This window comes from Bubalus bubalis, chromosome 10 (genome assembly GCF_019923935.1).
Source record: "Bubalus bubalis isolate 160015118507 breed Murrah chromosome 10, NDDB_SH_1, whole genome shotgun sequence".
Classification (NCBI taxonomy): Eukaryota; Metazoa; Chordata; class Mammalia; order Artiodactyla; family Bovidae; genus Bubalus; species Bubalus bubalis.
Window position 1 is genome coordinate 94,815,015 of NC_059166.1, and position 12,608 is coordinate 94,827,622.

The window sequence follows — 12,608 nt, forward strand, 5'->3', positions numbered from 1 at the left end:
AGAATGGAAACAGAACAGTGTCCACAGGACCAGAATCTCCAGGGAAGAGTTACTGACTGTGATGATGGGGACCGATGAGGGCTGATAGCTCGTCTCCAAAAGTGACACTAAGTCACTGACTTTCCAGTAACACTTTTCATTACCTTTCTATCTGGGGCATGTTTGGTTGATGTGAATACATCTGTTTGAGCAACAGTATATAAAACAAATTTGCAATTAATATATATATATAGTTTTGCAAATCATCCCATTGAATACAGATTGAATATATTTACATTAATTGTAAACTGAGTACTTTATAAAAATATGAAATTCAATGTTTACAGCTTGAAACTTTGCTTATTATTGTTTTGCACTTAAAAGATAGATATATACTTCAGTACAATTTTTCTTAATTTGAGACATACCTCTTTGAATGCCTTCAATGTCTAAACAAAATATTTTTATCACTACTTTTTCCTCTTTAACGAATGAATTGAATTTACAAGTACTTTGTTTTTGGTGCTTTTAAATATTTTCAGCAAAACAGTTTTTAAAAATTTTTTAAAATTAATTGATTCTAATTGGAGGCTAATTACTTTACAATATTGTGGTGGCTTTTGCCATACGTCGACATGAATCAGCCATGGGTGTATATATGTCCCCACCCCTCCCATCCCGAACGCCCCTCCCAACTCCATCCCCACCCTATCCTGATGTATTTTTTAAATTTATTATTTTTTTAATTGAAGGATAATTGCTTTACAGAATTTTTGCTGTTTTCTGTCAAACCTCAACATGAATCAGCCATAGGTATACATATATCCCCTCCCTTTTGAACCTCCCTCCCCTCTCCCTCCCATCCCACCCTACTAGGTTGATACTGAACCCCTGTTTGAGTTTCCTGAGCCATACAGCAAATTCCCGTTAGCTATCTATTTTACATATGGTAGTGTAAGTTTCCATGTTGACTCTTTCCATACATCTCACCCTCTCCTCCCCTCTCCCCATGTCCATAAGTATATTCTCTATGTCTGCTTCTCCACTGTTGTATTCTAACACATATATACGGAATCTAGAAAAATGGTACTGAAGAATTTATTTACAGGGCAACAATATTTTTTTAAATAATTCCTTCTAGCTGTAAATTATCTAGCTTTAAGATACACTCAGGAACAGTCATTTAGCAGAAGAGTAATTACTTCCTCTGAACCACACTCTAATGCTCTATAATTTTAAATAATACATTTCTGAGCCAGTAAATAAATTATAAAGACCTGTATTCTAATTGTTTTTCCTCTGTTTTCACGGATCTTTGGTCAATAAACTGTTTTTGGCTACAATTTCTAATAAGGCAGGAAACTAAAGAGTCTGGATAGGAGCTTGCATAAAGCAGACACACAGAGCCCATCTGCCAAGGCAAACCCACAGCACTCACGGCAGTCATTCTAACAGATGAGACCGGGGCGGGCCTTCCTTGGAGAAAGGACTCGTTAAAATCAAGCAGACATGAATATTAATGTGGTGATAAAGTACATCAGACAGAGATGGAAGGGACATTCAGACATCATCTAACCCATGATCTACCTTCTATTTCACAGATAGAATTTGTAAACATTTTCAAAGAGAGATTCACCCTTTTCTCCTAAAGCCCACATGTATACCTGTGGCGGATTCATTTTGATATTTGGCAAAACTAATACAGTTATGTAAAGTTTAAAAATAAAATAAAATTAAAAAAAATGTTTAATTGCCCATTTTCTTGATAGAGCTTCAACTTATTTTCTTTTGTTACTCCATTATGGAAACAGAGACTAGTTACTGTGTGATTTCCCTTGGGAAATCAGTCATCAATTTGATAATATTGTTATGTCTTGGCCTTCAGGTTAAGTAACTTTTACTCATAGGCTTGGCAATCTGTTCTGTAAATCACTTTTTGGTTCTACTATTCTGGGGCTTTCCATATATCTCTTAAATGTGGAAACCAAAATTATATACAGTTATCTCCTAATGAACAAAAATATCAGAAGAGCAATTTCCTTTCATATCCTAAGAATGATGTTCCAGTTTCATATTAACTGTTAATTCAGCAGCGTCATTTGGTGGCTTCGTATTCGCTCAGGGGCTCATCATGACTCAAGGGTTGCTACTGCTACATCTAACTCTGGCTCGATCTAATCCTTTGTTCCCTTTGTTGTTTGAAATGTTATCATGAGTAAAGACGGTAGATTGAACACATGTGTCTGCTTTAACTCTTTCTTATATCCCTACAAAAACAATAGTAAATTATTTTTAAAGGCATAAAACCATGAGAATAGGAGAAAAATATTATGAAAGGAGATGACATTAAACTCTGGAAGCTCTCAGATGGTGGAGTGTGGATAACTTCACAGACTCACAAAAACCAAATCTTCACACTGGAAGCTGAGGGACAGCCTGTGTCAAACCATAAAATCTTTAAAATATTCAGAATGACTGCATGAGTTACATGTGGAAGTGAGGGTGAAGGAGGGGAACTGAAATGAGGGAGACTGGTTGGAAGCCTGTTTAGGAAATGGTCTTAAAATCCCTTTCTCTGCTTGTGCGGCTGGCTCACTGCCCCTTCCCAATTCCAGCCTGAGGGTTTATTATCTGAAGAGCATAAACAGACCATCTCTGCACGGAAGACCGCAGACTGTGTTGAGACCCAGGCTTCCAGACTGAGAACAAGGAGAAGAGATGGAAGCTGCAATGCTTGGAGCTGAGGCCCCAGCAGGAGCCTCCTACCTTGCTCCCCAGATGGTAGCAGCCAGGCAGGTAATGCAAGTGTTTCCTCTGGGGAATCTGATCAGAACGAGACTTCATGACACTGAAGTTGAGGGTCCTTCAATTAAAAAAAAAACAAAACACCAACTAGACTACCTTCAATAAAGCTCATGGTTGGCAATCCCATCATTCACTCCTAATAGTCCATCAGTTTTTTCTAGAACCCATGCTTTTGTATAAGCAGATGGCCAAGGATGACTGGCACTGAGGAAACCCTCTAAGTTGTAATCAGCAGCATGAATTCATGACCTTTGAAAAAACTGCTTTTTTTTTTTTTTTCTATTTTGTCACTGAAGTGACCTAAGTCCCTGGGCTACTCTGCTCTCTCTCTAGTGCTCATGTGAAATAAGATGATGTTAACTCAAGTGCTGACATTTTGTTCTGTCTTACTAATTTCTGCTTAAAATAATCAGGCTTCCTGGAGAGAGTAACTTCATGCTGGCAGTAAAAGCCTTAAGATGAACTTGGGGTATCTTGTAATCTCACTCCCTGGAAAATTCAACAATGCATGTTTAGCTTAGCAAAGAAAGGATGCTGTGCAAAAGAAGCAGGAATCATGAACCGATGAGGATTTATTTTCTAAAGACAATTCCCACCTTATTAAGCTCACAGTTGAGGGGAAATGATCTTGATTATTGCAAATCATTCGACAAAATTATGTAATATCCTTGTAAATAAAGAAATGTAGATTAGATTTTAAGACAACTATTTGGATTCAGAGCTTGCTAAAATAGATTAAATAGATGCTTTACGAATGGGCAGGAGGAACTCAGTGGTGTTCAGACCTAATCCTTTTAACTCAACATTTCTATCAAAAATTATGACATGCCTATGAAATTTAGAAATGACACAAAGTTATGAGAGTCAGGCAACCTGCCCTACAATGAGACAAGATTCCAAAAGATATTTCCAGGATGGAACAATGTATGCATGAGAATCACTTGAAGTTGAGTAAAAATAGACAAAAATCACACACATTTAAAAAATGAACACAAAGCATAATGAGAAACATTCAATTTTTTTAAAGTTTCTATAAGGTGGATGGAGGGTTGTTAGCTCATTTAAAAGTCAAAATGAATCAACAGTGTGATATGGATACTTTTTTTTAAAGGAACACTATCTTAGGCTGCATTATTGAAGTGTCTAAATCAGGGGTCAGAAAGCTTTCTTGGAGAAGGGTCACAAAGTAAATATTTGAGGCTTGGCAGGCTACACAGTCCCTGTCATATACTTAACCCTGCTGTCCAGCATGAAAGCGAGCAGAGAAAATACATAAAGAAAGCAGTGTGACTGCACTCCTATGACACTATTCATGGAAGCAGATTTGAATTTCTGATCATTTTGCATGTCATGAAATATTATTTCGATTTAAAAAAACATTTAGAAATGTATCCTCCTTCCACGGGCTTCCCAGGTGGCACTAATGGTAAAGAACCCGCCTGCCAATGCAGGACACAAAAGAGACACAGGTTTGATCCCTGGGTTGGAAAGATCGCTGCAGGAGATCATGGCAACCCACTCCTGGGAAATCCCATGGAGAGAGGAGCCTGGCAGGCTACAGTCTATAGGGTCGCAAAGAGTCGGACACGACTGAAGTGACTTAGCATGCAAGCAAACACCTCCTTCCACCTGCCAAACAGGTAAAAGCGCTTTTTAGCTTCTGGCTGTAACAGCAGCGAGAGGCAGGTAAACAGGGCTGTGGCCATGGTTCACTGAGCCTGGTCTAGATCCATAGACACTGTCCTCTGCCTGGTCACAATACTCCTGGAGAATGAGGGCCGCTCCTCCAGGGCGATGGCGTGGGGGAACCGGACATGTTTGCTCCATGGAGGAGAAGATTAAGGAGGGATGCTGTGGGTGCTCACTCAGAGGGCTGTCGTGTGAAGAGAAGGTCCTGTCCCTGTGGTGGCTACAGACCAGGAATAAGGAGAGAACTTACAAGAAGGCAAACTTAGCTCCATGTGAGTAAGAAGCTCCTATCTGAGCTGCCCCATCCTAGGACAGGCCACCTCTTAAGGCGGATGGTGCACAGCATCTTTGGACAAACATTGCTGGGGAGACTGTCAACAGCAGAGGAGGAGGAGGAAGCGGGGACAATGCAGAAATGGGCACTCAGCAAATCTCACCTTCAAAAATCCTCAGAACTTCTTGATTAATATACTTCTTTATTTCTTCAAATGAAACCACATCAGCCTAAAGAAGAGGAAGAAAAGGTCTGTTAATACAGAACCTAGCACAAATGAATAAAGAACAGAAGTAGTGGGTTGGCATGCATGCTGGAAACGTCTGTAGAGATCCATTGATCTAGCAAAATAGTTTTGTCCTTTGTAATAATCCCTGGATACTGGTAAAGTCAATATCTAACCGATTCTATTATGTGTCTTCAAAGGATGAGCACTCTAACTGGGCTGATTCTTTAACATGTTTCATTCATGAGCTAAAGCTTACTAAGTTTTACCCACTTCATGGTCAAGTTTATTTTGCAACTTACACACTGCAGGCAAACCTGTATTAAGCAATTTTCTTTCTTTTTAACATTTTTATTTGTTTATTTTTGGCCATACTGGGTCTTCACGGCTTCGCATGGCCTTTCTCTATTTGTGGCAACTGGGGACTGCTCTCGAGTTGCGGTGCTCGGGCTTCTCACTGGTAGCTTCTCTTGGTGCAGAGCACGAGCTCTAGGGTAGACAGGCCTTGGCAGCTGTGGTACACGGTTACAAGTTGTGGGGCATGGGTTCTGATGCTTCGTGGCATGTGGGATCTTCCTGGACCAGGGATTAAACCAGTGTTTCCTGCATTGGCAGGTGGACCCTTAACTGATGGATCACTGGAAGTCTGAAATTTTCTTGATAGAAAATGCTGTGGAGTCTGGTAAAGGGAAGTAGGTAGATGATGCCACTTGATTTTTAACCCCTTTACAGATAAATCTACATGAATTTGACCAAGAACCTAACATTTATAATAGCATTTAACATTTATAATAGTAATGTTTTATTTCAGTACCTTGATAGTTTTAAAAGGGAGCTATCATTTTTCACAGTGGTTAAGGGTTCAAAGTATGTTGTTACTCTTCTTTGTATTTGGTGGTTACTATCCAGGGATACATGTGTGGCTTTAAAGACAATATGATGGGTTCACACAGAGTGATAGCTTCTGTGGAACAGAATAGTTCTAATTTCAGAATATTTTATTTTCACTGTTTGAATGAATGCATCTAATACCACATATTGGCACAGCACTGAGAGTTCATCGCACAGGCTTGATTCAAGCAGAGCGTAGCAAGAATGGGTGAACCAGAGTATGGTGGGAATGCCCAGTTCGGCCCAATCTCTGGACTTAGCTGTTTATCAGGGGACAGCATGTCCTTCATTCTCTGGCCTAACACTAGGACTGCCCCCCTTTCTTCCTGACAAGGACATACTCTGATTCAGTTCCTCTGCAGGATGGCCACCCACCACCTCCTGAGGATGCTTATAAAGACACGGGCCTCCTTAGCCAGGTACTCTCTTAGGCCAATGGGTTTCCACTTCAAAGCACCACTCAGGGCAGATTCTGACAGTCAACAAAATGGAGTTTTAACATAAATAGATGTGTGTTTTCAGTGTAGTATAAGGGGATATCATCGATTGTATTTGAGGGCAAGGCCCTGGAGTCGGTCAGGGCTGGGTCTGTCTGACCCCTAGATCACTGTGACCCTGGACAGGTCAAAGTTTGGCTTCTGCATTTGTCAACATGGAAGGAGAGGTCACCTGTCCTCTAAGGTTAGTTGTGAAGATCTAAGGAGGGAATGTTCAGTGAGTACTCAGCATGGGACCCGGCACATCACTTGAAATAAATAACATGATTGCTGCGCTTGTAGAGGCCAGCTTAGGTTCACTTTATCTGGAAAGGTTTATGACTTGCAGTCCCAGCCAGGAGCTCCAGGAGCTCTCTGCCCACTTACCGGGGAGCCGGGGAGGCCGGGGAGGCCTGGAGGGCCCTGGTGCCCAGGGGATCCTGGGGAGCCCTTGTTTCCTGGGGGCCCCACAGGACCGATGGCTCCCTTGATCCCTTGAAGGCCTGGTTTTCCTTGTTCACCCTGTGGGCCTCGGTCTCCTGGGATTCCCTGATCACCCTGTTAAGGGAAAAAATGAATTAGAGTGATCTCTTCTAGAACCATGTTAGCAAAGGTTCTGGATTCATACGGGCATGTGTTAGCTGTGGAGCCTTTGGTAAGTGGATTAAACTCCTTGCACCCTGCTTGCTTCCTCTCCCTAAAAGGGGGCTATTAGCAGTATCCACCGAATAGATGATGCTGAGAAGTGAGTTAACTCACTAGAGCGCCTAGAGCGGCACTGGCACTCAGAAAGCACTAGTTCAAAGTCAGTGATGAGCTTACTTGCACCCGCTCGTCAGTCCAGAGTGATGACATTTCTGAAAGTCCACAGTGGCGCTGCCACTTCAGGCCTGGGTCTCCTTTGCGATAACAGAGGAAGATGGCTAAGAAGATTTCATCACTGAAAGCGTCCATTTGGAAAAGCTTCAGGATGCTCAAAATCTCTCCTAAATCAGGTACTTTATTCTTTTTATGCTTTCTCCTGTATGGTTTGGTCTTTGTTAGTTTCTGTGGGTTGGTTTCTGCACTCATGTTTTACCCATGTGTACACTTGTGTGTGTGTGTGTGTGTGTGTGTGTACATGTGTGAGTGCATTCTATGTCCTAAAAGAACATGACTGAGGAAGGTGAGAAAAAACAGCCTTTGGGAATGTTCAAAGCAGGTGACTGGGGTGGAAGGTCATTACTGAGATCATTTATTCAATAATGTAAATGAACTATAAAAAATTCATTGAATGAGATGCCATAACAAATTAGATGTGCTTGAATCTGAGAAGCTTCTTTAATGCTGACTTTTTCTTGCAAGGCATTTACTACCATATAAGTTTGTGCATGAGAGTATGAAAGAGGGAGAGGGAGAGAGAGAGAGAGAGATGGAATATAAATGAATGAATACGTATGTATGTTGGCAGATATTTCCGTTTCCATATTTCAAATATTAGTTCCACAGCTCCAGGAGGTGATGATCACACTGAATATGAGAGATTGGTGCATTGACCTGCCCCGTATTTTACTGTGTTATTCTTCTATTTGTGATTCTTCTGCAAAATTCCAAACTCTATTTTTCCTGATTTAAAAAATAATGAAATGAATGAATAGTTACTGAGATCTATCTGATCCTAAATGAAGAGATATAGAAAGAAGCCATGTACAAAGAAGAAAATCATTTGGACCTAATTTAAATTCTACTGCCTTAGTTATAAAAATATGTCTCCTACAAGTATGTCAACCTGGGTCACATTTGGAAAAATATCTGAGATGATTAAGACAAAAAAAAAAGAAACAGAGGAACTACCAGCACACCTTGAGTGTGTGCAAAATAAACACAATTAAAATTATTTATAATTTAGGTACATTATAGTAAGTTTATTATGAAAACTAGAAAGAACCTAAATATCCCAGGAAAAGGGGCAAGGTATTGTCTAAATACCTTGGAAAACGTATATCCAAATACTGGAATAACATATAGCCACTAAAAAGTCCACGTGGATCTAGGTTTACTGACATAGAAAGATGGTCATCATATGTTAGGTGAAAAAAGTCATTTACCAAACAGTATGAACCCATTTTTTAAAAAAGTATATGCTCACTTGCATCGATGCATTAAGCAAATGTGTATATTACCTTATGTATAACAGTGAGATGGAAATAGGTCCAAAATATCAATAGTGCTTATCTCTGTATAGTGACATAAGGCAGACTTTCTTCTTTTTCCTTTATGGTTTCTCTATTTTTGTATTTCCTTCAGTTATCATGGATTATTTGTGTAGTGCTGGTGGTCGTTCAATAATCAAGTCATGTCTGACTCTTTGTGACCCCATGGAACCCTTGTGACCCCATGTGACCTGCCAGGCTCCTCTGTCCATGGGATTTCCCAGGCAAGAACACTGGAGTGAGTTGCCATTTCCTTCTGCAAGGGGTCTTCCCAACCCAGGGATCAAACCCAGGTCTCCTACATTGCAGGCAGATTGTTTACCACTGAGCCACCAGGGAAGCCAGATTATTTGTGTAATGATAAGTAAAACAGACACCAGTACATAAGAACATGCCCCACCCTCCCCAACACACATGCACACAAGCCCTCACTAGAACCCCTAAATAACAATGCTCAAGGAACCTGTGGCTGAGTAATAAATCCAATTCTAGTAGAAAACGTTAAACTTTCTTAGAAAAAATAATGGGAAGTTGCAATACTGATATCAACAACCAAAACGACACTAAACGCACACACCAGAACTTGCATTACTGATAGCTCTATATGTCTTTCTCTACCTCTGACCCCAGCCCCTTACTCAACCAAGTATTACTCCCCCAGACTGGGGGAGGGGGTGGTCTCCACCACACCTCTGCTCCCTGGGAAGCATGTGAAAATGCAAGGTGAGGCTGATGGTACTGCGTCTAGTGGGTGGAGGCCAGGCATGCTGCTAAACATCTTAATGAAGCACGGGACGGGCACCTACAGCAAAGAATTATTGCTCCCAAACATCAACAATGCTGAGGTGGAGAAACCCTACTCTAGGTGAAAAGCACATGGGTGATGGTTACAGTGGGTCATGTGTCTGACATAGGAGGCTCATAGGAGTTTTCCAAACTGGGATCACAAACCAGACATAGTTGGGAATAAAGGCCGAGCAGGTAGGCGTATCTGCCGTATTGCCTACTGCTGGGTCCTTGAATGGCCCTGTTTTATGCCTGGCAGAGATCTTGGTTCCTGTACACCTTAAGGCTTTTCATATCAAGAGATTTCTAGTGGGTCTAAAAATATAATTCAAATGATGGGGCAACTGTGGAGACGGACTTAACAGTCATAGTAGGAACGTACATACCCGTTCTCCTTTGGGGCCTCTCTCTCCAGGCTTACCCATGATGCCCTGAAAAACAAATGTCAGCTCTAAAAATCACTGCATGCCAAGATTCCTCATCAATCTACTCCACCAGGAATTCTGGCAGGTGATCTGGATGTAGTTTTGTATTAGAACATTTATTTCCAATGACATGTTCCATACCTGAACACCTGGTAATCCATCTTTCCCATTTATTCCCTGTAAAGACAAATAATGGTCAGTATTTCTGATTCTGCATTAACAGGAATAATTAAATGCAACAAAAGGGTAAAGTTTCGAGGACTGTATCATATCTCAAGTGAGATTTTGGTGAGGCAGTGTGGTGAAATAGAAAACAAAATCGACAGAATTAGCCCCAAGTTTAAATTCTGACTCTATAAGTTACAAGTTCCATTTACTTCAGGCAATTTACTTAACCGTAATAGCATCAGCTTCTCCACTTACAAAGCGGGGATAAATAATGGCCTTAAAACTAGGGATTTAGGGAAATAACAGAAAAGGCCTAGCTCACTATAAACAGTCACCAGGGTTGTTTTCCTCACTTATTCCATTAGGTCCATTCTGAGAAATAAGAAGGCTTCCCATGGTGCTGGGTGGCCAGTATATGATATTCATTGTTCACTTTCAACAATTTTCCTACCAAAGAGAGTCATTCTCAGTAAATGGCCTCTGTTGCTGCTTGAGAAATTTCATAACATGGCTAGAGCCTGATCTTGCTATGAAATAAACTGTCAGCCAGAGACAACTGCTATTTTTCAGTTGGAAAATAGGAAAGGACAGTGAGAAATCTGTAATTGTGCTTTCTGAGAGTATTAAATACTGGTTTCTTCTTATTAAACTGGAAGCTTCTCAAACTCTACAAGGCAGTTCCATAGTTGATAATAAAGCCTCGTCCTGCTTGAAGATTCGTGAGCCCAGGAGAAGCCCCGGCTGGTAGGTATAAGGAGGAAAGCACTCAGGGTCACATCAGATGCTGAGAGCCCCACAGCAGGTTTGAGATTTGATTTGAAGAGGGAGACCAAGGTGAGGAAGTGATTTCTCGGCAGCAGGCAGGCGCATGGACTCCCTCCTCTGCAAAGCCTGGGAGACTTTCGCTGGGCTGGGACGGAGTCTACAAGGATGGCTCTTCCGACAAGAGGTGTTTTCACTGCTGTAATCACACGGGGTTGGGAACCCAGCCCAGTCCCCCAACCTCCCTGAACATCCTGGGAATTACCTAGAGCACTTTAACTAGGACCATGTTGCCGGAAGCATCGAGTTCTAAGGATTTATGCCATCCAGAAACACAAGCAAAAGATAAAGCTGGTTAAGGAGAGGATGTGAAAGAAATAACCATGTCATTTGAATAAGAGAAGACAAACCTGGTGTAAAAGTGTAATTCATGTTTTTGGTAACAATACAAGAAAATGAACAAACTTATAGATAATTTTTTGTCTTTTATAATTCATTAGTGACTGTCATATGTGTTCTCTTTTCTCTGCTACTGCTGCTTCGTTGCTTCAGTCGTTGCTTCTGTGTGACCCTATGGACTGTAGCCCGCCAAGCTCCTCTGTCCATGGGATTCTCCAGGCAAGAACACTGGAGTGGGTTGTCATGCCCTCCTCCAGGGGATCTTCCCAACCCAGGGATCAAACCCGGGTCTTCTGCATTGCAGGCAGATTCTTTACCACTGAGCCATCAGGGAAGCCCATCTCTTTTCTCTATGAAGATGTTATTAACTTGTTCTTTATCACCAGTGGGGGGCGGGGAAGGTCCCAGTTTCAGAAATTTTTACAAAAACCTCAATGGATTTACCTTTCTCCCTTTCATTTCACTTATCCGAAAGACCCCTACTCTTCTAACTCAGGTGTCCATCTCCCACACGCCTGCCTCTGAGCACTGGCCTGAGGCTGCAGAGGAAGGGGGCCCTTGCTCAGGTGTTCTGACCTGTACCTGTGGCAGCAGCCCCCAAGCCACCCCTCGGTATTTCTCAACTTGGCTCCTCCTTCTCAAAAGTGCCTGCACATATTTTCCTGTCTCATGAGACCTTCAGCGTTACCAGCATTACCAGCCCGTTGCTCATGTTCAGTGATGACTTACATCCTTCATGGAGAAAACAGCAGCAGGGGACCCACTCACTGTTCTGCCTCCAGCCCCACCCACCTGTGCTCATGAGAACTCTGACTTCTGCTCCTCGCTCCTCTTAAGAAGGAGGTTCTGCCCTGTTCCTTGTGAAGACCAGTTTCTACTTGTGAGTCTTCTCTCCTGACTCAGAGCCCACCCACTCTCTTATATCTCCCAATGTCCCCTTTCAACAGAGTCATTCTTTTTTTATATTTGTGGCTTAGCTGGAAAAGAAGCAGCCTGCAATGCGGGAGACCTGGCTTCGATCGCTGGCTTGGGAAGATCCCCTGGAGAAGGGAAAGGCTACCCACTCCAGTATTCTTGGGTTTCCCTGGTGGCTCAGCTGGTAAAGAGTCCATCTGCAAGGCAAGAGACTTGGGTTCGATCCCTGGGTTGGGAAGATCCCCTGGAGAAGGGAAAGGCTACACACTCCAGTATTCTGGCCTGGAGAAGTCCATGGACTGTATAGTCCACAGGGTCGCAAAGGGTCAGACACGACTGGGCGACTTTCACTTTTCATTCTTTTATGCATGGGTCTCTGCTGCTGTGTGTGGACGTTCACTGGTAGCAGTGCATAGGCTTCTCACTACAGTGGCTTCTACTGCTGCGGAGCATGGGCCCGAGGCATGCGGGCGAGGTAGTTGTGGCTCACAGCGTGGGTTCAGTAAATGTGGTGCGTGGGCTTAGTTGCTCTGTGGCACGTGGAATCTTCCCAGTTCAAGGATGGAAGCTGTGTCTCCTGCATTGGCAGGCAGATTCTTCACCACTAGACCACCAGGAAAG

The 12,608-nt window shown here is 42.3% G+C and overlaps 1 protein-coding gene across 1 annotated transcript in view; it reads right to left on the reverse strand.

Moving 5' to 3' along the window:
- The window catches only part of COL19A1 (collagen type XIX alpha 1 chain), a 448,270-nt gene that overhangs the window by 19,347 nt on the left and 416,315 nt on the right, over positions 1-12,608 (reverse strand). The window contains exons 46-49 of the mRNA XM_045161980.1: positions 9,885-9,920; positions 9,705-9,749; positions 6,728-6,898; positions 4,911-4,977 (exon numbers count right to left, since the gene is read on the reverse strand). Coding sequence (XP_045017915.1) covers positions 4,911-4,977; positions 6,728-6,898; positions 9,705-9,749; positions 9,885-9,920 — 319 coding nt within the window. The remainder of the gene's footprint in view (positions 1-4,910; positions 4,978-6,727; positions 6,899-9,704; positions 9,750-9,884; positions 9,921-12,608) is intronic.